This window comes from Penicillium griseofulvum (genome assembly GCF_001561935.1).
Source record: "Penicillium griseofulvum strain PG3 chromosome Unknown contig_95, whole genome shotgun sequence".
Classification (NCBI taxonomy): Eukaryota; Fungi; Ascomycota; class Eurotiomycetes; order Eurotiales; family Aspergillaceae; genus Penicillium; species Penicillium griseofulvum.
In genome coordinates this window covers 1,919,967-1,945,715 of record NW_024467454.1, presented here as the reverse complement: position 1 = coordinate 1,945,715, position 25,749 = coordinate 1,919,967, and the positions used below count along the sequence as shown (strand labels likewise).

At 48.6% G+C, this 25,749-nt stretch overlaps 7 protein-coding genes across 7 annotated transcripts; 4 read left to right on the top strand and 3 right to left on the bottom strand.

The window, feature by feature from the left end:
* Positions 1-1,505: 1,505 nt before the first annotated feature.
* PGRI_061930 (uncharacterized protein) lies at positions 1,506-2,354 on the top strand (the record flags this gene model as incomplete). The annotated part of the gene is made up of 1 exon (XM_040793907.1): positions 1,506-2,354. One exon carries the CDS (start codon positions 1,506-1,508, stop codon positions 2,352-2,354), a length of 849 nt encoding a protein of 282 aa, XP_040648762.1.
* Positions 2,355-3,799: 1,445 nt separating this feature from the next.
* On the top strand, positions 3,800-5,972 carry rscE (uncharacterized protein; the record flags this gene model as incomplete). The annotated part of the gene is made up of 3 exons (XM_040793906.1): positions 3,800-3,896; positions 3,953-4,533; positions 4,587-5,972. 3 exons carry the CDS (start codon positions 3,800-3,802, stop codon positions 5,970-5,972), a joined length of 2,064 nt encoding a protein of 687 aa, XP_040648761.1.
* Positions 5,973-6,328: 356 nt separating this feature from the next.
* PGRI_061910 (uncharacterized protein) lies at positions 6,329-8,185 on the bottom strand (the record flags this gene model as incomplete). The annotated part of the gene is made up of 1 exon (XM_040793905.1): positions 6,329-8,185. One exon carries the CDS (start codon positions 8,183-8,185, stop codon positions 6,329-6,331), a length of 1,857 nt encoding a protein of 618 aa, XP_040648760.1.
* Positions 8,186-8,742: 557 nt separating this feature from the next.
* On the top strand, positions 8,743-10,383 carry PGRI_061900 (DEAD/DEAH box helicase; the record flags this gene model as incomplete). The annotated part of the gene is made up of 1 exon (XM_040793904.1): positions 8,743-10,383. One exon carries the CDS (start codon positions 8,743-8,745, stop codon positions 10,381-10,383), a length of 1,641 nt encoding a protein of 546 aa, XP_040648759.1.
* Positions 10,384-11,643: 1,260 nt separating this feature from the next.
* PGRI_061890 (putative translation elongation factor eEF-3) lies at positions 11,644-14,906 on the bottom strand (the record flags this gene model as incomplete). Its single annotated transcript, XM_040793903.1, has 2 exons — positions 11,644-11,729; positions 11,789-14,906. 2 exons carry the CDS (start codon positions 14,904-14,906, stop codon positions 11,644-11,646), a joined length of 3,204 nt encoding a protein of 1,067 aa, XP_040648758.1.
* A 2,803-nt stretch (positions 14,907-17,709) lies between these two features.
* On the bottom strand, positions 17,710-21,202 carry PGRI_061880 (GPI inositol-deacylase; the record flags this gene model as incomplete). The annotated part of the gene is made up of 3 exons (XM_040793902.1): positions 17,710-17,938; positions 18,014-20,604; positions 20,666-21,202. The coding sequence occupies 3 exons, from the start codon at positions 21,200-21,202 to the stop codon at positions 17,710-17,712; spliced, it is 3,357 nt and encodes a 1,118-aa protein (XP_040648757.1).
* A 1,942-nt stretch (positions 21,203-23,144) lies between these two features.
* On the top strand, positions 23,145-23,622 carry PGRI_061870 (GFA family protein; the record flags this gene model as incomplete). The annotated part of the gene is made up of 2 exons (XM_040793901.1): positions 23,145-23,222; positions 23,278-23,622. The coding sequence occupies 2 exons, from the start codon at positions 23,145-23,147 to the stop codon at positions 23,620-23,622; spliced, it is 423 nt and encodes a 140-aa protein (XP_040648756.1).
* Between the last annotated feature and the right edge of the window lie 2,127 nt (positions 23,623-25,749).

Sequence of the window (25,749 nt, the reverse complement as noted above, 5' to 3'; positions counted from 1 at the left end):
ATCTCTTCCAAGCCAACCAAACACCGTCCATGCGAATAAAAGCAGTGATCATGACAGAGCAGCACAATGCTCTTCGGTATGAGTTTTCGGTCTGTGGGCTCTCAGATCGATTCAATCTCCTCATCCAAATTGACATATTGATCGTCCAAAATATTTCCTCAGAATCCATCTAGGATCTCTTCCCCATTCGCATGTAATAGGGATATCGGAATTCCATATTCGCTACCTCTTTGGCCATCTGGCGGCGACGCTCGCGGCATTCTTCACTCATTGGTGGGCGGAGCGGTCGCGTCTCCAGGTTAACATTGGTTCGAATAGGGAGGGCCGAGATATTTTCTGTAGGAGACTCCGAGGCTGTTTGCAAGCTCGACTCCCGCATGATACGACGGTTTGTATTGTGGGGATGGAGGACCATAAATGGCTCGTCAACACTGTTGAGGGCTGACTTGACAGCTTGGAGAGCCGACCTCCAGGTAGTGTATGCGGGGATGGTCATAGAAAGTTCATCGTGCTTTCCATTCATTGAGTCAGCGAGTTGACGAAGGACATCTCTTGGGTGTAGGGTTCTTGTTGGATTGTTATCCATAGTAATCATAAATTATTACAGTGAGATCTCTGTAAGATTAACGAGAATGAGTGCTATTTACTGTTCTTGCTCAGCTTGCTTGGTTTCGGTTTGGACCTCAACTTAGGTAATTATTACCCTAATATTACTCTGAAGGTTTATATAGGGTTCCTAATAAGATGATGAAAAACAGCGATGACCTATAGGTATGTGTTGATTTATACTTATGAAAATAGTCGGGCATTGTGGTGTCTTTTTAGGAGACTTTCTTGCCCTGTTCTCAAATATCATTCTGTTTATAAAGGTCACCAGCAAAAAAGGTGGGAAAAGGCTTTGTGCAGATGACTTTTCTAAGTATAACATTGGATGATGGTGAAATGCAGTAATCAGCAAGCAATCGATCAGTCTGTAAGTACACTACCAATTAACTACAGAAATAGGCATATCTAACAAATTTTACAATGCGAAAATCTGTCATAGTGCACTAGCAGTTAGAGACTGCCGTGTTCCTATGTTCTAAAACGCTATGTATATTGCGTGTGATTGGTTTAGATAAGGTTCATTCATTCATTAATTTGCCCAAAATACATACATAGGGTTATAAGAAGTTAAATATTCCTCTTCTTTGTCTTTTTTTTTGTCTTTTAAAAAATAACAATGCCGTTATATTTGAAAGAATCTATATTGGTCTTCAGTTAAGATCTCATCGAGTATTCTATTGTTCGCACATGCCTTTGTGCTAAAACGAGATAAAGAAAATACAAACGTACGAATATTCGCATTCGAGTTTCATAGAGGTCTTCAAGTATTTTACTATAACTTCCATCCCAGCCCTCGATATTCATTCACAACAACCAAACAACAAACAGTAAGACCCCAACAATCCAACAACCCAACAATCTCACTCAGCACAAATCATTCGTTATTAACATTTTTCAACATGCCTCGAACCACATTGAGACTCAACAATGGTCTGAAGCGAACCGACGCGAATGAGAGGAGAATCTGGATGCCGCTTCGTCTTGATAACCTCGACCACCCACAGACTGCACTTGATCGTCAATCCGTCCTCGATCTTATTCGAAGTGTCTACGATCCTATGCTAATCACTTGGCTTGCTAGGCCAGGCCATACCTGGGTAAATCAATTCTCGAGAAAGCATGCCAGTAAGCCGTTCGAAGCACAGGTTATCGCTAGGATAGGAGAGCTACCATCAGCTGTTCAGGCCATAGAGACTCACGCTGTCCTTGGTCAAATTTTATTCGACATTCTTAAGTATTACCGACTCACCGATGACGCCTGGAAGGTACCTACGCCTGGCGCTGCTGCCCCCCCTCCCCCTCCTCCCCCTCCTCCTCCTCCAGCCGCTCCCGCTCCTGCTCCCGCTGCTCCTGCTCCTGCTGCTCCTGCTACTCTTGCCCCTGTACCAGATAGTGAGGTGCTTGCTGCTGCTATCGCCTTGGAGGTGGTTACTGCTGCTGCTAATCTAGAAGCGCTTGCAGATGCTGCAGAGCAAGTACTTGGGCCCGGTGCTACTGCTCCTGTTAACCTTACTCCCCTAGAAATACTTGCAGAAGTTGCAAGCTCAGCTGAGCCTAGTCCTGTGCCTTCTGCCCTCGATATACTTGCAAATGCTGCAAGCACACGTCCCTATGCTGCTCTCCCCCCACCTGCTGTTGCCCCTGCCCCAGCGGTCTCCCCTGCCGCTGGAGGAAAGCGAGGTAGAAGTGATAGTGATGATGAATCTGAGCTCCCTGCCAAGAAGAAGCAAGCAGTGAGTCCAAAGTAATTCATTCCCACTGTATTATCATTTTAGTTAAATATTCACATAAGTATTGGATGATACCCTCGAGACCTTTCCCTTTCCGTTGTAGTGTTCACGAAGGTGTAAATCTCCAGGCGCAACAGTCTGCCTATTCCAAGTTATATGTTCTTAGTGCACATAAGGGGTAGTTCTACACACCTCCTACGTAGTGGCATAGACGCCATGGGTCAAATCCCCATTTCTAGACAATATTGATACCTTGATGTCTCATTACCTTGATGTCTCATTTTGCCTGCTTCTTGACCGCTCCTAACACCGGTTTATCAAGGATTTAAAGCTTATACATCAAGAAGTCGTTTGTACAACCGTCGACTTATAAAAGTAGTATACATAAACAGAATAATATTTAGAACACGACTAAAGAGACCGCTGAAAAGACATCACAAGGCCGCTTATACGGCCGACTATCTTGTAATAGTAATTTAACTATACTAATCATTCTGCTGGTCTTATTTCACAAAATGAGGCATCAGAGCACCGATATTGCCTAGAAATGGGGGTTTGACCCCTGGCGTCTATACCGCTGCGTACACCTCCAACACTCCTGATGGTGAGATGAGTAGATTCAATAACAACTTAAGAGCACTTTACAGTGAAGATTTCTTTAGTGGATTCAGGCAAAAGCCTCATCAATACCAGTTGAGATTTTCAGCCAAGTGCGAATGGGATGAAAGGACTTAAGAGTAGAGCGACAAGAAGGAGTCCCCGAATGAACTGGAATCTAAATAAAAAAAACACAAAAACATACAACAGTGAGGATTCGCTGGTGGTCACCCACCCAACTACTAACTCACCGGCGTGTGGCTTAAGTACGGCTGAGCGGACGGGAAGCCCTGTTTTCCACACCCTATGGTCGTATGTGCTTAATATTATACTACGGAGAATGATAGAACGTAAGTAGATGGGTAGATTGGTGACAGTGAGGAGCTTCCCCAGCTTTTAGTTTTCCAGTACATACTGATGACACTTCTTCGCAATTCGTCATATAATTCAACGCCATTTCTCGTAGAATTCTACTGGCAGTATCTCAAGCTCTTGACAGCAACAGTAGGAGTGTAATGTTGAAACAGATTCTTCCCAGGTTGATGTAGTTCTCAAACGTTTTGTAGTATAAATCACATGATCACGGTGAAGGAGCCTAGTCCCAAGGAGGCTAGTGGCGATTGAACTCTTGGCACTCACCCGTGAGTTTTGCGTGTCGCGACCAACCTCCCCCAAGTGCCCCCCAGTAACCCGTCCAATCATCACTTTGGGCTTCCACTTCCATCTCCCGTGGCCTGGATTTACGCCATTGCTAGCTTTTTCATATTCCATCCCCTACCACTATTGCGCTTTACACAGAACAAATTGATACACGGGAAAGGAGTTGACATTCTGCCGACCGCGACAGCTGTTTGCTTTGATCCATCATGGATGAGACTTCCATCAACTCAGGTGCGGCCCAGGAGAATCTCCAGTCTATGACTGGACTAGATGGCGCGGCTGATGCAGCTCGCGAAGCCTCAGGTATACCTACCCTCAACTGTCTTTGATGTTGCACTGAGTGCTAAATTTGTGGAAAGGAGCGCAATCGCGCCAGGATTCGCCCGTGAAGAAGATTGAAAACACACCTGGGTCCGACAACCCGATGGATGCTCCCGCATCTCCCAAACCTCGGAACGGCGGAGTTGAACAGGAAGACGAAGAGATGGGTGGTACTGAGACCGACGGCAAGCCCGACACTGAGGGCTTAGAGGATGCTCTGGGCGAGTCGCATCCGCAGGTAGGGGGAACGGATGGACTTGATGACGCGGCGGGTGAAGACCAACCTGCGCCATCCAAGTCGTCTCTGGAAGCTGCTGCGCGCGAACAACTCGTCACCCAAACACACGCCATCATCCTTCCCAGCTATGCGACATGGTTTGATATGAACACCATCAACCCAATCGAAAAGAAGGCTCTCGCCGAGTTCTTCAATGGCCGCAACCGCAGCAAGACACCTGCTACATACAAAGATTACCGAGACTTCATGATCAATACCTATCGATTGAACCCCATCGAGTATTTGACCGTTACTGCTTGCCGTCGTAACCTTGCGGGTGACGTCTGTGCTATTATGCGTGTTCACTCATTCCTTGAGCAGTGGGGCTTGATCAACTATCAGGTGAGTGACCTAGTTTATTTCCCATTCAAACATCTTAGCTAATACATCTGCAGGTTGACCCCCAGACACGTCCGTCCAACATTGGACCGCCATTTACCGGTCACTTCCGAGTTGTCGCAGATACTCCACGAGGTCTGCAGCCATTCCAGCCTGGACCAAACCACAGCGTCACCTCCGGCAAGATTCACCCAGCCACACAGCGTGCCGCCTCTTCCATCCCTGCCTCTAAAGAAGACCTTAACCTTGAACTACGCCGCACCATTTACGATGAAAAAGGCAAGGATATCACCTCCACCGAAGATAAAGAGAAGCAGACGAACGGTGAAGCAACAAACGGCTTGGACATTGCGCAGGAATCCAAGAAGAAGGCACACTGCTTCTCTTGCGGTATCGATTGCACCAAACTTCGATTCCACTACGCTAAATCGGCTTCGACATCGGCCAACGCCACTACACCAGACACCAAGTATGACCTGTGTCCCAACTGCTTCCTTCAAGGACGAATGCCTTCTAGCCACAATGCCTCAGACTTTGTCAAGCTCGAGGACAAGGGTCACTCTCACTTGACTGACAAAAACACTCCGTGGTCAGACTCGGAAGTGATTTTGTTGCTCGAGGGCCTGGAGAATTTCGATGAAAACTGGGAACAAATTGCGAACCACGTTGGCACACGATCTCGGGAAGAGTGTGTCATGAAGTTCTTACAGCTGGAGATCGAGGATAAATACGTTGAAGATGCCCCGGAACTGCAATCTGGCAGCGGACGTGATCCCATCAGCCAGTCTGAAAACCCCGTTCTTTCTGTTGTGGCATTCTTGGCTCAGATGGCAGAGCCCGCAGTAGCTGCCGCCGCGGCCGGTCGGTCTGTCGACGAGATCCGCAAGGAGCTTCGGAGTCAGCTGGAGAAGGGACAAGACAAGGGCAAAGATGCAGTCAAGTCCGAAGATTCTATGGACGTGGACCCCACACGCGAGGCCGAGCAGCAGGTTTCCGCGAAGCCCAAGGAGACCCTTGGCACAATTGCCCTGGCCGCAGCTGCCGCACGTGCTGGAGCTCTTGCCTCGCACGAGGAGCGTGAAATGACCCGCCTAGTCTCTGCTGCAGTTAACGTCACCCTGCAGAAGTTCGAGATCAAGCTGCAGCAGTTCAACGAGATGGAAGAGATTATCGAGGCTGAGCGTCGGGAGTTGGAGCAGGCCCGCCAGCAACTCTTCTTGGACCGCATGACGTTCAAGAAGCGCGTTAAGGAGGCCCAGGATGCCCTTCAGACTGTAAGCCTGCAGGGTCCCAACGAGCACACGAACCAGATGCTGGCTGATGCTGCCACCACAGGCATTGGAAACCACTACAGCTTCCAGCCTGTTGGCGGAGATATGCGGGCTGGAACCCAGCCTCTGAGCGCTCAAGGCGGTGTCGACTACAAGACCCTTGACCTTTAGTCTTCCTCAATACATGTACGATAATCCCCCATGGATCTTCTGAGAGAGGAACCCAAAGGGACTGCTTTTCGTCTCGCTGAGTTATGAATATTCTGAACTTTCTGGCTTGGAAAAGGCGCACTTTCTGTTTTTCTATTATCTGCTGGAGTTCTTTTCTGTTGATTCACCCTCTCACCAGAAAGCGGATTGTTCTTAGGGGGTTGAACTAGGGGGTTGGGATCTTTTTTTCATCAATGTGTTTACTCTTTAATCATATGTCCTTGATGGGAATTTACATTCTTGTTCTAAGTAGTGCAGTGCCTTCCCTCTCGGGTGACTTTGTCGTAGTCTTTAGCAGCTGGTGGGTCTTCCCCTTGTTAATCCTCGTTCTCCTCATCCTCATCCTCACTATTAACTATTGCTGGTTCGCTCAAAGGTAACGGCTTGGGGAGAGCAACTTCTGGTTCGTTGTATTTGACCCTTTTCAACGGAGGGAATTCGATATTTTCCTTCAGCTCGATGAAATCGTACCCGTACTCCTCCCATTCATTGCGATAGATCATCCGATCCCGCCAATTATGGATATCTTCTCTGATTCTGCGCTCTGGCAGTGCCTTGGTACCGTCCTCGTTTTGTTCTTCCTTTATTGGCTCTTCGTCAACGACAATCGGCACAGGCCGATCCATTAACTTCAGGAAATTGGCCTCTTCGCGACGACTGGCGTTCATGTCTGCAATGTCTGCTTGCTCTTCTTCTGGATCCATTTCCAGTTCCTCGGGCTCTTGCGTGCGCGAAGGATCCACGCGAGAAGGATCGTGATCAATGTCATCTAGTTCTGATTCTGGTTCTGCTTCAAGTTCACACTCTGGTTCCGGTTCTGGCATTGGCTCGGGTTCTGCCTCTGGCTTGTCGACTTCCATTTCGAAATTGTCATCTGTGTCGATATCATCATCCATTTCCATATCGTCGTCTTCACTGTCCTCGTCGTCGATTTCACCATTGTACATGGTTCCGTCTTTACGATACCGCGTCCACTCGTGTCGGTCGATGATCTCCTCGGCTTCTTCATACGTGAATACTGTAGGCACCCAGCCTTTCCGGTTGTTGATGTCTTCAAGGACTGTTTCATTGCGACGAGCGGTGTCCAATAAGTTGGGCCTACAGTGCTTCATGTTGAGCACTTCAATAGCGGCCCGCACGTCTCGTGTGCGAATGTACCCTTTTCTATCATTCCCACTGCGGTTCGAGCTGCGCAATCTTGACATTGCAAAGAAGAGGGATGATTGGACCAAGCGACGTGTGACACTAACGGCGAGGGAGTAGAAGTCCACAGCAGTGTCCGCAGTCATAGATGGTTTATGTCCATATGCTGTAATTAGGTCTTTTCTTTTAGCAAGATTCCACCAGTTGTTCTCCGCTTGTTTGCCACCCAAGTTCATGAACAAAATATAAGAAAGCCGAAGCCAATCTGGAAGGTTGAACAAATCAGATGCGAGGCGGAGGTCACCTCGAGCACTGTTGTTCTCCCTATCGGCCAGATCCCGTGCATGAGCCCTGGTGATGATCCAGTTGTCTCCGTGTTGCTTCGTTCCGTCTTGAGCTTCGGCGAGAGACTCTTTCAATACTAGGACATCTCCATATTCTTCAAGGAGCTCACAGCATTCCTTGCTGAGCTCTGTGGCTGCCGGGACATCACTCATGACAGGCATGCGCTCCAGGTACACGTCGGAATTGTACTGAGCCGCCAAGGCCTTATGCAAAATTCGGATATATTCCATGACCTCGAGCTCAGACTTGGTACCGACTGCAGCAGCAAGCTCTTTGATGCCCCCCTTGCCCTTCCGGTCGAGCGCATTGAAGAACACTTCTTTTTCCGCGGGCGTCCAGATCATCGAGCCATATTGACTGAGATTATATGGGTTCTCATTTTCCCTCAGCGAGGCAAAATCATAAAGTTCCTCGTTTTGCAAGATGAGGTGGGAGTAAGCTCGGAGAAATGTGAGCGATCCACGCATTTGCGGGTCGCGTCCCATAAGCGCATCACCGAGTTGTCGTTCGATCCCTTCGAATGAGGGATCATTATGGTAATCATATTCGTTTGAATCTCCATTGGGGGTTGGAGAGCGTTCACTGGGCGAGCGGGATGGCTCGAAGTCGGATTCAGGCTCGGGTTGTTCGAAGTCGGAGTCGGACTCGGAGTCGTCGGGCTCATAGACGGAGGCGGAGTCGCTCATCGTTCAGTCTCGCAGATTTGCGCATGCGGGACGATTGATAGCAAAACATCACAGCTGCGCCTTTAATGAAATCTACGTCAATTTCATCAAGAGCTACATAGAAACAGAAAAAAAAGTTGAGCTAAGGAGATCCACTTGACATGCATGGTTATCGATAAGCATGTTTGCACTGTTTGTTCTTGTTGAGCTTCGCAGAACGAGAGAGCATTTGTTAACATCTGTATGGAGTTCATACGCTGTATCTCATTGAGGCTCCCAAGGAGATATCTGGTGAGGAGTCCTTTGCAAAAACCCTTCCGCCATGTGCGTTTTAATTCGACCGGGCCTCCGGCTCCTCCGAGCATCGTGCTCCGCGACTACCAAGAGGAAAGCATTCAATCCGTGCTGAAATATTTGGGTGAAGGCCATCGACGCCTAGGAATTTCACTTGCAACTGGAGCAGGAAAGACGGTATGGCTGGATCTACTCATTATCCAAGATGATACTGATCTTTGCAGGTCATATTCACACAGCTTATCAGCCGAATCCCTCCTCGCGATGCGAAAGCCACCAAGACCATGATTATCGTCCATCGGCGCGAACTCGTCGAACAAGCCGCAAAACACTGCAGTCTTGCCTATCCAGACAAGACCGTCGAAATAGAAATGGGCAAGAATGTTGCGACGGGAGCAGGGGACATCATTATCGCGTCAGTTCAGACACTAGCGCGAGGACGCATGTACAAGTTCGACCCGAGTGCATTCAAGCTCATTTTAGTTGATGAGGCTCATCATATCGTTGCCAAATCATACCGTGAAGCTCTAGGACATTTTGGACTGAACGAGCCATCTACCAACGGACCAGTCTTGGTGGGTGTTTCCGCTACTTTTTCACGGTTCGATGGTCTCAAACTGGGCGCTGCCATTGATCACATCGTCTATCACAAGGACTACATGGACATGATTGGTGAAAAGTGGTTGTCTAATGCAGTCTTCACGACTGTGAAGTCCGGGGCCAATCTGTCCAAAGTCAAGAAAGATAGTTTTGGAGACTTTGCCCTCGGATCGCTTTCGGAGGCGGTCAACACTACATCTACGAACAATATCACAGTTCGGGCATGGATGGCAAGTGCTGAGAATCGAAAGTCGACTCTTGTGTTTTGTGTCGATGTCGAGCATGCGCGGCAGCTTACTGCCGCTTTTCGCGACCATGGCGTCGATGCTAGGTATATCACAGCCAACACGCCTAAAAGCGTTCGCGCGGAACAGCTACGGGCTTTTAGGGATCAGGAATTCCCGGTGTTGCTCAACTGTGGTCTTTTCACGGAAGGCACGGACATCCCAAATATCGACTGCGTGCTCCTAGCTCGACCCACCAGATCTCGAAACCTGCTCATCCAAATGATCGGGCGTGGTCTTCGGCTCTTCCCTGGGAAGAAGGACTGTCATGTTATTGATATGGTTGCCTCTCTAGCAACTGGAGTCCTATCAACGCCTACATTGTTCGGCTTGGACCCAGACGAGGTTTTGGACAACACCAGCGTGGAAGATATGAAGAAGAATGATGATCAGGGTAGTCAATCGGAGCCCACCCCTGAGGCTGCTGAACCATACGATGGCTCAGACAACGACCTGAAACTCGAATTTACAACTTACGACAGTATATACGACCTCTTAGGAGACATGCAGTCCGAGCGACACATCAGGTCATTCAGCCCGCACAACTGGGTCCGTGTCGGTGACGACAGATATATGCTTACCGATATATCTGGCTGGATAACGATTGAAAAGGCAGACGATATCTTCACAGCTCATCATGTCATGAAATTCAAAGATCCAACAACCGAGGCACCGAAATTCACACGTCCTCGGAAGATCGCCACTGGTTCGGATTTGGAGAGTATTGTCCGGGCAGCGGATACCTTTGCTAGTACCAAGTTTGATGAACATTATATCGCATCTTGGAAACCTTGGCGACGGGCCCAAGCAACACCGGGACAAATCAAAATGCTGAACGGGGCTCACATTCGAGATGGCAAGGTCAAGCCTGAGGACTTGACTCGCGGCCAAGCGGCTGATATGATTACGAAGCTGAAGCATGGAGGCAAGAAGCGTTTCAAGGACTTGGAAGTTCAGAAGCGGAAAAAATTACGACAGATGGATAACATGGCTGAGCTGCAAAGGAGGACTGATGTGAAGGTCGGGCCAGTTCAGGCTTAGACCATTGGAGAAACATACATGTATAATAGGCGATGTCAAAAACAGTCGCACAGTGGCAAAGACATCGAGGTTTATCTATTTTTATATATTGAAATGCTACCATATAAAAATATATATAAGCCCGAACCGCTCAACACCCAACCCCTACTCGGGATATATACCATCCATCGTAATTCCCATCATTGTCAATGAATAGACTTCCTGTGCCAACAAAACCCCACCAAATATCAGCTCCACTTAGTCAGTAGGCTTTGACCCATGCAGCTTTATTCCTACGTAGTATGAGTCAATAGGAGACCCAGTTTCTACTTGACCTACTACTCACATATACAAAATATAAAAAGCATATGAATATGTCTTCGCCGGTCCTTATGAAGTAAATACAGAAAGGGGTTCAGTCTCCTTTTAATCCAGCCGTAGGTATGCCGTACAAAAAGTAGACGAGTGCCCCCCAGACATCCCTGAGGACTACAACATACATACTCTAATGCTAATCCTCAGAGGATCCGTAAAATAATGACAAAAGCAAAAAGAAATCTCTCCCTCGGGGAATCGAACCCCGGTCTCCCGCGCTTATCGGTTTTAATGACAAGCGGAAATCATCACCACTAGACCAAGGAAGATGTGATGGCTGAGTTACTGCTCGACCACTTGGCTGGTTGATATAATACAAAGCCCTAAAGTGCGTCAAGGGATTGAAGGTGGGCCTAGGTATTTGCTAGGTGATAATGGCGGGACTAGATGGATTGTCGATACTACCGCAATGATAATGTTAAAATTGAAGGGGTTGTGATTCTATTTGGTCTATGTTTGCTGAGTAGGGAATTCCAGACATCTCATGCAGGTAGTTTTATGGGTGTGCATGTGCTGGTGTTTGCGAACAGAGATCTAACCGAACTATGGGAGTGCCAAGGTAATGAGTAGAAACCTGGTTAGGACTTGAATGAAAGTTTGAACAGTGTGATATTGGATGGTACCAGATCAAAGATGAGATTGATGAGAACGGGAAGTTCAAGCATGCAGGACTGAAGCAAACCATAAGATGTGCAATGCATGTAAAAACCAAGTTACATGCATACATAGGCAAGGGCAATGAAGCAGGTAGACTTAGGTCAACATGGCCAACTACAGGATACAATCTACGAGACATAGAAAACTTAAAATAACGAATGTTTGAACATTGAAATGTATTTTGTCCTAGCAAAGCATATGAAATTCATCAAACGATCATAATATGCATTAAACATCCAATTGGGATGTTCAAAGGTCATCCTCATCAGAGAACACCTCCTCACCACGCTTGCGGCGGGCAGCACGCTCCTTCTTCTTCTTGCGAAGCTCAGAACCTGTAAAAAGCCAGTTAGCAATTGATCATTATGTAGAAGTGAGAAAGAATACAACATACCAGTCAGCTTGACCTTCTTGGTAACGGTGATCTTGTTACCCATAGCATCGAACTTGTCCTCATCATCGTCGCCCTTGGCGTCGAGACGGGGGCCAGAACCCTGACCCTGGACCCAGTTGTGTCCGGAGGGGGTCATGACACCGTCGTTGACGGCCCAGACTTCCTCAGTCAGGTGCTCAGTGAACTCGCGGGAGTGAGTAATGATAACAACACCACCCTCGAAAGACTTGATAGCCTTGGAAAGGGCACCGAGGGAGTCACGGTCGAGGTAGTTAGTAGGCTCGTCAAGGACGATAAGGTGGGGACGCTGCCATGAGCAAGCGGCGAGAACGACCTTAACACGCTGGCCACCGGAGAGACCACGCATGCGAGAGTGAGAGACCAGCTCGGCATCGAGACCGAAGTTGGCGCAGTGCTGCTCGATCTCCTTGCGGACAAGGGGACGGAACTGACCGGAGGCGAGGGCCTCCTTCTGATCAACCTCAGCGACCTGCTTGGGGTGAGAGACGATAATCTCGGAACGGGGCAACCAGGTGTTGTCGGCGGACATGAGAGGAGTCCACTTCTCGGACTTCATGCCGATGTTGTCACCCAGAGACCAAGAGATCTCGTACTCGTAGGAGTTCTTGAACTTGCGACGAGAGTGGATGCCAATGACACGGCGGTAGGTACCCTCGACCTGGTAGATCTTGTCCATGGCCTTCTCGTCCTCCTCGGTGACGATCTTGTTGGCACGATCCATAGTCTCACGGTCCTCACCGGTCTGGAAACGCCACTGGATGTACTCGGAAGGAGTAGAATCGAGGTGGTTATCGATGTGGGCGAAAGCGTGCTGCTTAATGTAGGCGATACGGATGTTCTCGTGCTGGTAGACCTCACCGGAGGTGGGGATAAGCTCACCAGTCAGGACGTTAACGAGAGTGGACTTGCCAGCACCGTTGGCACCGATGACGGCAATACGGGAACCAAGGGAAACCTGGAAGGTAATTCCGTGAATCTGGGGCTTAGGAGTACCGGGGTACTGGAAGGACATGTTGGTAACACGGCAAATGGCCTTGGACTTGGTCTTGACACCCTCAAGGAAACCGGGCTCGGGGAACTTGAACTCCATCTCGGAGGCACCGAGCTCGTAGTAGGACTTGGCAGCGGGGTGAGCCTTGACGAAGTCGGAAAGGGAACCGCGGTAACGGCGGAGCTTGAAGCGCTCGTAGTGAACAACGTGCTGGATGACGTTGTCAAGGAACTTGGAGTCGTGAGACACCATGATGGAAGTGCAAGGGGAGTTCTTCAGGTAGTTCTCGAGCCAAGCGACGTTCTTGACGTCCAAGTGGTTGGTAGGCTCATCAAGCAGGAGAATATCGGGAGACTCGAAGACAGCACGGCAGAGAGCGAGCTTCATCTTCCAACCACCGGAGAGGGCAGTGATAGGGCCCTGAATCTGGAACGCAGAGAAACCGAACTCGTTGAGCAGCTTATCCTCAAGCTCCTCACGGGGAGGGTTCTGTCCAACCTCAGCAAGCTTCTTCTGGGTCCAGGCAATGACGGTCTGCTCGGTATCGGCAGAGTCGAGATCGTGCTCGACGTAAACGGTCTTGACCTCATCCTTCTTGGGGAAACCCTCAAGCTGCTCGTTGTTGATGGCACGCATGAGGGTGGTCTTTCCGGAACCGTTGGGGCCGAGGAGACCGTAACGCTGACCACGCTTGAGACGCAAGTGAGTCTGGTTCAGCAGAATCTTGGCACCGTAAGCAAGGGAGAATGTGCAGTTGCAAAGGTCAACACCTTCCTCCTCATCGGAGGCGACGGCATCGGCAGCGGCAGCGTCGGGGCAGGCCTGCTTGCGGAGGGCCTCAGCGATGGACTTGGCATCAGCCTCACCAACGATAGCAGTGATGTAAGGGATGGTGTTCTGGGTCCAGATGACGTGGTCGTTCTCCTTCTCGTCAACGAGCTGAGCGGCAATGGCAGCAACGTAGTTGATGGCCTCCTCGGAGGTGGGGATGAGGTCCTTGTGCTTAGCCTCGAGGATGGACTTGAGGATACCAGCGACGGTGGAGATGTCACCAGCGCGGGAGACCTCGGGGATCTTTCCATCAACGACGTGACCGACACGGCAAAGAGTGTCAAGAGCCTGGCGGGTCTTCTCACGGGCCTCGGGGTCGGCAAGAGTCTCGTTGTTCTTGTTCAAGCCGGGCAACATCTTAGGCAAGAAAGGAGCGACGAGCTGGGGGTCCTCCACGAGCTTACACATGTTGTCGACAATGACAGCGGTCTTACGCTTGATGGCGGTCTCACGCTCAACGAGACCACGGTCAAGCAGGGGAACCATGATAGCGAGGGTAGGGCCAGTGACATCAGTAACGAAAGTGGTGGCACCGAGCAAGTGAACGGTCTCGGCGACGTTCTCGGGCTTGGCGATACACTTGATCAACTCGGGGATGAAACGCTCAATATCCTTGTTGACGATCAGACCGCATACCTTCTCCATGGTGGAGTAGGCAGCCTTCTTGATCTCGGACTTGGTGTCCCACATAGCCTCGGAGATAACGGGGATCAGGGTAGGGACCTGGTAACCAAGCTGCATCTGAGCGGACTCAACAAGGATGTTGATGCAGTCGAGAGCAGCCATCTTTTCGGGCCACTTCTGGGCGTTGGCAAGAGAATCGAGGATAGGGGTGATAACGGCCTTGACGGCGTTACCGGTAACAGACTGGACGATAGCGACAGCGGCGGACTGGGCGGCCTGCTTGACGGGGACGACCTTGTCACCGACGGCGGCGAGGACGGGGCCGAGGAGAGCAACAAGGTGGGGCTCAACACCGGGAGCGATTGTGGAGTGCGAGGCAATAGCACGGATACCCTCGCAGGCACGCTCACGGGCGACGGCGTCCTTCTTGTTGGCGAGCTGCTTCTTGAAGATCTCAGCGGCCTTTCCAGGGAGAACCTGCTCGGGGATGGGACCACCGAAGAGGGAGGCAAGGTTGCTGGCAGCAGCGTTGGTCTCATCGGCGCTGGTGGAGATGTTGAGGTTCTTGATCAAGTCCTCGAGGACAGCGACCGACTGGGCGGTCTCCTTGCCAGTGACGGCAGGAGAGCTGGCGACGTTGGCGGCAGGCATTTTGGAAGTAATTTTGGCGGTTTTTTGAAAAGAAGGGGGTATTAGAGTAAAGAAAGAAAATTCCTTCCTTTTTTTTCTATGAGGGGTATCGTTGAAATTTTTTTTTGAGCAAAAGACTCAACTGCGTCAAAGTTCTCGACGCAAGCGCTCAAAGTTTTGGAGCGAAAGAGTTTCTTATCTGTCTATGCAGAGTAGAAAACAAAAAAAAAAGAAAGAAGAGGCCGACCCTCAAAAAGAAAAAGATGCAGGAGTGGAGGAGAGGAGGGGGAGAAGAGAAGGGGGGCGAGGATATTTATCGTGTGGCATAACCTGGGCGGCAAAACCCTACGGGCAATCAAAAAAGAAATTTTAAAAATTTTCAGGCCCATTGTCCACTAGTACCGAACTAGGCTTAGTACCTCTATTCCTGCACCCTGATTGGGTAAAGTCCTGTTTTCGCCCAAATTCCCTTTGTTTGATTGGTTTGATCCCGTTGCTTGGCCGTATTTGGTTTAGTATGTGGCTTTTTATTTTTATTTTTTATTTTTATAATTTTCTGATTAAATCTACGGGAGTACGGAGTACTCTGGAGTACAACATACATCTATTCAGATCTATTGTATAAATATTTACTATTTACTACATACTAAAGTACTAGATATAATCTAAACTCTCATCTGAACTCTGTTTCACTCCAAGTCCCATATCTAATATGCCTAACATTCTGCTTCACCATCTCTATGTGCAAGTATCCGAGATAGTCCCCTACTATGGTACCAACACTCCTATCCGTTGTACAAGGTGCAAGTCGCCGTTCGCCACCCATGAAGTGGCGCAGTACCAACTAGAACTCCAATGAAAGCCGAGTTTTCCCCCAAGGGAACTACATATTTTTAGAGTTATCATATTAGATCTTCATCCTTATGTTTATGATCCATACTTTATATGTTGTACCTTCCCGACTACGGATGCTTAACCGGATCCCATCCGACTGTACATGTAGGTAGAGTTGACATGTAAGTCAGATCTTCAGGGCTGAGTCTCAGCCAAAAGTCAGCCAGAAATAAAACTTAGCATAAGCCTATTCTAATATTCAACCTTCCCAAGTGTAAATCCTCGTATAAAAATGGTCTCTTTGTACGTCCAATTAAAGACGAATATCAACCACGGGATAAGATTTTTTTCACCGCTTAATTTATCTTATCGCTTATCGCGTCTTATACAAAAAGTTTCCAATAGAAATTCCAACGTTGGCTACAACATACATAGTAAAGTATACGTGTAGTATCATTACACCCGACTAATAATAGAAAGATGCAGCTGGTCACATCTAGAACAAAGGACCTCCAAGGCTGTGAATGTTCCAAGGTTATCGCAATCCTTATCCCCCGCGAAAGGATTCGGATTCGGGTGGCAAAAAAAAAAAGAAATAAACTCTTGTCCTGCAAAAGCGTAAAAGTACAATGTTCCTTACTTTCCAGTAAAAAACACTTGAAAATTTCATCCCTCCGTACACCGTATAGGAAAGCCGAGAATCCGCACGAGCGAATCATTTCCCCTGATTTCCCAACCAAACCGCCGCTGTTTCTGGAAACAAAATTTGAATTTGCTTTGGACTCGTTTCTTTTCCATTTTGTTTTTTTTTCTGTGGCGTTTGCCACACTACGTCGGGTCGAGGTCATACACGTTAGACTACACATGTCTATACCATACCTGTACTCACTTTGATTCATCACATGTGCATTTCTGTACGGAGTCCGTATCAACTGCCGACATATCATATCACAAAGTGGATCCAATGTACGGCCCCAGTTGTTTATTTAGAAGGCGAATCTTCAAAGACAAAGGGAGTTAGACTATGTGACATGCATTGTGTATCCACCATTTGAATCCGGGGTAGATGCCGTGTAAGGAGGTATACCCGTTCTCTGTACAGTTGAAGATCTGATCCTTTCATTCAATTTCTAATATAATATGCATCTATTTCTAATTTTCTTCTATTTCCCCTTTTTACACATGCTTTGTTCGCCTGTTTCCGGAACGCTTAGGCCCTTCTTCTCTGATACAAATATACATTCCAGGGGTTGGCTTGTCATTTCGAAGCAGGGGAAATAAAGGGGTAAGAGGAATAGCCTATCGGAGGGTCTGTCTCGTATAGATAGTTTTGAGGCTTGTCGGGTTTGTGTGACATGCATCGTACTCCATGCAAGACCCTTCGTATGTATGTCCCACCTATCTTTGAACATGGCATGGATAGATGTTTAAATGGTAGACATTCCTATAACAAGATCGATACTATGCTACATCATACAAGCAGTAAGGGAAAAGAGTAAGTGGTAAGGTAATTAGTATGTGTGAATGCACAACTCTATGAACCAGGAACGAAAACACAGAACCGCCGACACGCCCAGCAGAATCAGACCATCGCATCCCGCAAATCTATGTCCAAATCATGAACAATAAAACGAAACAGAAACCGAACAAGAGCACACCTGGGAATATATACAAGACTTCATCATAACAGCCCACCAGACCAGAGAACGGAGTTCAAATCTGGGGGTTTGCGAGCGTCGAGTAGTACCACAAGGACCCGATGATTCTCACTGGAAGAGACATGGGCGTGTGGGTAGGTGTTGTGACAAGTGGAGAGATTTAAGGATTGACGTGAAGACAGGAAGAGATGGGGACATCGATATGCGTAAAATCGAAGCCCCTTGATGTCTGTACAAAAAAAAGTAAAAACGCTCGTAACTCCAGACCCATATGCGCGGCGCAACTCCGTGGCAAAAAAAAATCAAAGCAGAACAACAGACGTGATTAGCTTTCATGGCTTCTTCTTAACATGACTGCTCCCCGTTTCGGATGGGAGCTCGTCGCCATCGATGATGCGCCACAGACGGCGCGGTGAGAAGTTATTGCCGAATAGGTAAATCCCGACGAACCATGCTGCGAGGAGGTTGGCGAGGTGGTGGAGGAGATACGCGTAGGAGACGCCGTAGATCGCTGAGTAGATGGCGATGGCGAAGAAGATCATCGAGGTGACGTGTCTGAACCTGAGATGGGGATAGATATGTTAGCATAGAACTTGTGGGGCGAAAGGGGATCCCGGATATAACCACCCCACATACCTGGTCGTGATGCGCGGGATCATAGCGCCACTAGTCATGGTCTCAACGAGAATGAGGAAGGGCATAATAGATAAGACGTTGTGGTGGGATGAGAACGGCATAAACCAGTGCACTACGAGGTTGTGCGCCCAGACCAGGAGAACCAGCACGTTGATTGGCAGGATCCACAACATCAGGATCAAGATGGACTGTGCGTAGTTGCCGAAGTTGAGATGCGAGGTGGATCTGGTTTCCTTGGCATGCCATTGTGCCCGCACACACGTGGCTAGCTGCACAATGCAGGCAACCATATAGGCAAACTGGTAGGGGATGACAGTCGATACAAGGATCAAAAGGATGGCGGTGTGAATAATGCGTCTTCGAGGAGTAGGGGTGTGGAAGATCGGCAGATTTCCCCGGTCTTCTCGCCGGATATAGCCTGACTTGCTGTGTAGAACCCCGTAGGCCCAGGAGAAGATGCTCACGAGGAGAAGGGCGAGATAGTTGACAATAACGCAGACACCAACGCTGATGAGACCAAACACCGGGACTAAGAACCAGAAGAAAGCGTCTTGTGAGCCAAGCAAAAGATCATTCTTCGTGAAGTCGACGGGAGTCTCGGTCGAGTTGGACCGCCAATGGAGAGTTTCGTCAGTCTGAGGCAGGGCTTTGGAGGTTGCCAGGGAGGAGGCCAGCAGAGACATTGCCACCAGAAGGAGCGGGAAGGAAGACCGCAATGCACGATCAAGGCCATCGGTGAAGGGAATAAAATAGCCAGTCTCATCATAGACCTGGAACTGCTTTCGGAGAACGAGGGCAACAACCAGCAGTGGGAACGCCGCGAAGATGGTCCGATACCGCATCACAAGCTCACCAAGACTGCTGGTGAGATCGACTTGGAGGGATATGTCGACTGTTGATCCAGACGTTGGATCCGTCCACAGGTGAAAGGATACGCCCCCAAGAGCGGCCTGCTCGCTAATTGCAGGCGGCATGTATGGCGCCACACCGTGCAGGTTCACGCTGACCTCATTGACATTAACGAAAAACTTCGACTCATGAGGGTCAGAGACGGATTGCCGGAGCAACGGAGCGAACAGCTCATCCTTCTGAGGATGGCGAGTAATCTTCAGCCGGTAGTCGAGCAGGCTCGAATACAGTGCGGGGATCTTCACCTCGGTGACCATGGGTCGAATCGCGGGTAGCCGCATCTTCAAGCCAGCACTGAGCAGTCCCCCTAATCCCACCTTGGCCCGAATCATTGCGTCCGAACTGTCCGAGAACTCGGCGACCAGGAAGCCTGGAGTTGGTACATTGGCCTTGTCCACGACAGCCACGAATTGATGTTCTGCAAGAGTCTCCAAGTCGTATTGGAGATACGAGAACGGCGAGGTGCGATCGTAAGCATGTTTCGATGAGGGAGTCGAGGCAGGCAAATGAATGCTATCCTCAGCCGCGCTCTTGCATGCCAAGCGGGTTGAGCCCACAGTGCCTCCGGAGAAATCCAAATTCAACGGGAAGTTGGTGGAACGGCCATTGGATAGCGGGAACACGCTGCAGAAGAGGACCTCAATATTGCCGTTCTTATCAAGGGATTGGTCCGTGAGCAGGGTGAACTTTTTACCAGAGACGCCCTGGGGAGGGATTGGTAAAAGACGAACATCCGGGCCATGCTGTAGGCCCAGTTCGCGCAGGATCAGCCGTTGGCCCTGTGCAAGAATAGTGTTTGCGTTATCCTCAAGTGTCAGTAAAGTATTTGCTTCCTTCTGGGGTAGTGTACGCTCAGCCACTGTCTCCAGACCTGTCAAGTACCACCGCTTAAGCACGCGCATCCGTTCTGCCCGAGGTTTCGTTTGAGTGGGGCGTCGAGCATCGACGATCTCAAACAAGGATTTAATTATCGCCTTTCGGAATTGGTCGCACCAAGTGATCGACAGATGATCCATCCCAATCCAGACATCCGGAATAGAAGAGGTGAATACGGTAAATCCATGTGTCTCAGGAACGAGAGAGGATATACTGGCATAGTCGGAGGGCACCACTGTGTCACGCGCACCACCCGCGATGGAGATGAGCGTGACATGCCAAAGCGGGTTGTTGTTGGCCCATGTCTGCGCATAGGCGTCGCGCCAATATTCGTTGATTTGTTTGTAGGTGTGGACAATGTCGGAATCGAAGGAGACAGGGGGTTTCGCGTGAGGTGCAGACATGGTGATGATCGTATTGACTGAATTGGCTTGGTAGTTTGCCATAGTCAGAGAGGTTCGTGCCACAATTCCGCCCATAGAGTGTCCGATAAGGATGACTGCGCTGGGATCCGGTAACCCAGGATCTCGGCGGGTGCGTCGCGGGTCATGGTAAAGTGATAGGATGTACGAGATCGCCTCGTTCACGTATTCCGCTTGATCCAACAGCGTCTGTCCATGGAACGCCGCCATATCCTCGTTGAAGTCCACCATGAAAAAATCCAAGCTCCGTGTTCCAGCCGCATGACGGCTCTCATCGTGTCGGACCACATCGTAGTAATGTCGCGAGGCCTCGGCGGCCAGAGATCGGACTTGACGGTAGCTTCCAGCGTTCCCGGGCAGAAACAGAACCGGCACGCCATTCAACTAAAGACACGAGTCAGCACCATAATCCTAAGCGCATGCACCGAAGACCGGGCCAACGTACTCCAATATTATCCTGGGTGTAAGGATCCACGCCTTCCTCCCGATAAACGAAGAGATTGTATTTGCTAGCAAAACGGGTATGTTCCGTGTCAAACTCCAACATACGAATGAATGTCGGACTCATCATTGGAACTCCGCAACCATCTCCGCCATGTTGCCGACCGGTGAACGAGCTGACAATGGAGATCAAGAACGCGACAGCAACGCAAGTGGTGAAGGCCGTCAAGATGGAGCAAGACCATGGACTACGTTGGCGGGATTGTCGCGCCCGACGACTCTCGGGAGAGGGGGCTTCCATCGGAAGTCGAGGGGAACCCAATGGCATCGGTTTGGTATCGTTGGAAGGTTGGGAGGACGGGGTGCGCCACATGCTCGAGTTCCGGGAGCGCGGCGTCGCGCTGCCGTCGCGGCGGAGGTCAAAGCTGGTGCCGCTCCTAGCTATTTGGGATCGAGTTTTCTCGTCGATGGCGGTCCCATCGTCTGTTCGGGGGGCGGAATCTTCGTCCTCAACAGGGGAGCCCGACGAGCGTCTGTGCATTGGAGAAGGCGGAGCCGGGACTTCATCCAGCACACACAGACAGGTTCTTGGCGCAGGGGGTTAAACCTCGCAAGAGAACCCTTAACGAGTAAGGAACGAGGGGAAGGGAAGGGGGTTGGAATGGAGGAGGAATGGAAGCGGTTGGAGGTTTGTCTGGGCCTTGGCGGAGAAAAGGGCCCTGACAGCCCTGAAAGTGGTTTTTTGTGGGTACGTGTCAAGATATTTATGGACTTTAAGAAGTAAACTCCTCTAATCTTTGGAGTACATAGGATTTTAACTTGAAATATCCTTTGATCTCGTTTCTTTTTTTTTCCTTTTTTTTTTTCTTATTTTTGGACGCAATTGGAATGATAGTCTTGGCAGTTATCATAGATTATAAGCCCTAGAAGCTTGACATCACTTAAGTCTATGCCAAAAATGACCTATTATATTCTATCTATCTCTCTACTTTAAAAAGAGATTACACATGGGAAAATATCAGGTCTTGTCCTCCATATGCACTGGGACTACGGCAGGCAACCGTGTATTATAATGTTCCTGCAGGACGCGTATGCCTGGCCAAGTGCTTACTATCATCACAATGCTCCTATTAGAGATGCTCCTTGCTCTATTACAGTTGAATGCTTAGATCTACATATTCTATACCCCGTACTCTGTACTACCTTTTATCTTAGCAAAAAGATGTTCTTTTCAAGGTTGTCTCTATTCCAAGGTTGCAATTGCGTGATAGCGTGATGAAGTGATGTACTTTGCACTATATTAGTACAGTTTATCTATATTCAGCCTACAGAGTATATTCAATTATTATATCTATCTTTTTTCTATCTCAATACATTCTGTTTATATTCTTTAATTTAATTTAATAAATCCAAGCTATGAATAGTGTACAAGTGTAGGGGAATTCTGCACTATAAAGAGCCTCTTACGCTTACTGTGTTTGTGTATCTGTCTTCTGTCGCGCCAATTGAACTATCCCTTACATTTTATAGCTTGCGTACTTCACTTGAACTGCCTAAAGAGGCAAGCAGAGTCGGTATTCCAGAAGTTCCCTGGATGCCAGAGGCTTGTCAAAGCAAAATAACCTAGAAACATTTCCCGAGTGGTAAACTAAGCGGGGAGTTCACTCTAAAAGAGAAAATGAATCCACATCATATCGCACTATTGAGGAAAACACCGAGAATTTCTGCAGGCGAAACAGAGTGCGAAAGTCTTCACTTGGTCAGCACGGCTCCAAAGCCAGCCAATGTATTTTATCAGCCTTTATTCAAAAACAGAACCTTGTCTAAGGCAATGAAACTAGGTCCAATCACTTGAGCCGCATTGAAACATACTGCGGCCATAGACAAGGACATTATTTTCAAGCTCCGGAAAGAAAGAATATACATCGCTGCTGGGACGTTTTATGCCGCCGAAGGAACGAGGTAGTTTCGAATGGTGTTTGCGCATCCACACAATGTTGTTGAGGATGGTCTGAATAGGATGCTTCTCGCTATTCGATCATAGTTAATGTTTGCTTCCAAGATCACCGCTAGAGAACCGTAGAGCTTTGCGAACTAGTCACCCTGGTTGGTCACTGAGAGGCGGTCTGGAGGCAGAACGACATCGAAGGCTTCATGTAAATCACCAATTTTGGCATTGAATGCTCATTGACTGCAGAGGGTGGTGAGAATGATGCGACTAGTTCTTCTGGGAATTACTAACGACGAATAAAGAGCACATAACAGACTTATTGAACCTAACCCGTTCTTCAAATATGGTTAGCAATATTAGTTATCAGGGTTGGCTCGGAAAGCTAGCTTAGAAGGGAAGTCCCAGTGGAGTCATGATGGTGCTTTACGTAAGGAACACCCATGATATCAAAAAGTATATAAACTCCCCATACCAACCCCTCTAAAGTAGACTATCATCATTTCGTTGTAATTTCACTGAAGGTTCATTCATCATGAGTAGCACCACCACCACTGGAAGCTGCCTCTGCAACGCATGCACCTACGCCTACACTGGCTCACCAGCACTCAAAGTATGCAAGCTTTATATCCTCTACTCCTTCAGTTCCGTGTTAATTCTCAACTCAGGCCATATGTCATTGCATCTCTTGCCGCAAGATATCCGGCGGAAGCAACACAGTCAACTACGCTGTACCGGAAGTCAACTTCAGCGTTACGGGAGGAAGCCCCAAGTCGTTTTCAAAGGACCATGAGTACGGCATGGTCCTCACGGTATTCTTCTGCCCAGACTGTGGAAGTACACTGTGGAAAGAAGCCACGGCTGAGCAGTTGAAGGGGTTCAAACTCGTGCAGGCGGGGACGTTGACTGAGTCGGAGAAGTTGGATGATGGTGTTGATGCGGAATTTTATACTACTACCCGGGTGCCTTGGCTTGTTGCTCTGAGTGGTGTTGACGAGCGAACTGAGTTCTAGATCGATGGTAGCAATATAATGGGAATGGGTTTGCGCGTGTTGACACGAGGGCTGGGTGAGTGAAGGATTTGCTTGTTATTCTTGATCTTCCAAATGCCTAACCATATTTTACAAGGTGATATTCCAGTGACTGTGCGTAAATCATCATATCCAAGGCTCTTCATCTTTCCACCCAAACCGATGAAGACTACACATTTCAACAATAGTGGACCGGGTATTTGGTTGAAAAGGCGTATGGAACCAGTAGTTGTAATTATCAGTTCACAAGCGGTATTATGCTCATAAGCCAGGTAATTCTACCCAGCCTATTCGGTGGAGGTAGCTTTTAGCCCTAGCTTGTTGGTTCACACAAGGACTATACCAGCTTACCACTTCCAATGGAAACACAATCTGCATACAAGAACCAGAGTTGATCTCGCAGTGTAGATTTCGACGGAAAAGCTCGTGAGCAAAGCCCAAGAGCAACGAACACCTTACCATAGAGGCTGATGCGTTCAGGCTATTTGGTTCTCTCAGATGTCTCAGGTGATGGATAATAATCCAGATAGCATCGTACATTGACGGTGATATGGTGGAGCAGAAGTCACCACCACTGAGCCACGTTTCAGTATTTGCACTTTCAATACGTTCCAAATCGAATGGAAACAAATGCTCCTGGGACACCACTGTAGGGAGAGGAATGCCAGCCTGGCTCTGAGTATATGAGTATTCGCTTTGTCCGGGATGACCAATCAGTGCCTGTGCATTTATCTCATTGGTGTCCTGTAGCATAGTGGTTGAACCCTGCTGTTTTGCAGTGTTTGCAGCCCACAGAGATGAAGAAACCGCGTGAAGCGAATCAACCAGAGTGTCCGAGTCTGTCTTCTTGGATCGAGAAAATGGTACATGACGCCAAATGGGAGTAGCAAAGCACGACACAACTTGATTCCGAAATGACAAGTAGGCCTGAACATAGTATATGTTATTAATGTATTGTTTGTAACAGATAAATCGTCTCCACGGTATCCTGAATGTGTAGAGCTCTTACCTCCAATAGCCTTGTAGAGCGAAAAATAAGGTGTGTAGCACCGACTTGGCAATTTTCCGGCCCTCGCAAAAGGAAAAGTTCAATGAGACCTCGTAAATGCGTTACCCAGCTTCCGATCGAAGTCGGTTGAATCATCTCATAGTACATCAGCATGAAGGAAAGAAATATGGTTTCCTCAGTGGGAACTTCGTTCTTATCCCTGAGCCGTTGCAAATGTTGGGAGATGGAGGCTTGCTGGCCTCGGAGTGCATAGGCATAATACTGACCAGCCTTCCAACGCAGGGGGGTTTTATTTGTTTTCTGTGCATGAAAAGCTAGTGTTGTGGCTCTGATAGACAGTCCTAGACTTGTTGACGAGGATATCCGTGAGAAAAGGTGTCTGGTCCATGAATCCAGATTCACTGTTCCAGAAGTAGATAGGGAAAAGGATTCGATGAAATTCGAAACAAGAACGTGCTCAAACAGAGGTCGTTGGGGTGGAGCAGGTGGTATTGAAGTGATTTCGTGGGACGGGGGCCCAAATTGTGGTGTTTGTTTCGTATGCCATCCTTTAGGGGACGTGTTGACTATGAATAAACCATCATAGACTCCAGGACAGGGCTTCTTGATTCGTTTGCATTGAGTACAGGCTGGGGAGATCTCATCACACTGTATCCAATTAGTTTTCAATGCCTCGAAGTAGGAAGAGAGGTTGAACCTTGATCTTGCGTTTTAAGCACTGGCTACATCCCCTACTTCGACTCACAGATCGAACCATGGGGATACTATAAATTTGTGTAGTATTGAGCCCAAGGACCTGAAGAGCTCCGATGCGTCAGCTATTTTCTTTTGTCAATCTGGGCCTTGAATTGTAGCCAATCGAGCTTATGTAATCATGACACCGCACCCGGGCACTTTCGGCCCCGTGAGCCCGAAGCTGTGTGGGACGCCACTCGCGTTGAGTGCACCTTTTTTGCAGAATGGCTGACACCCGGAGGAGTTCCCGTGACACGGCTATGGTTCATTTACCGTTTTGCCACCTCGGAAAGCTAGCCTGAAAAGGCAAGGCGGAATGTTAAAATAAGTATATTAGTTGGATTGTTGTGGAGTTGTGTGGGTCA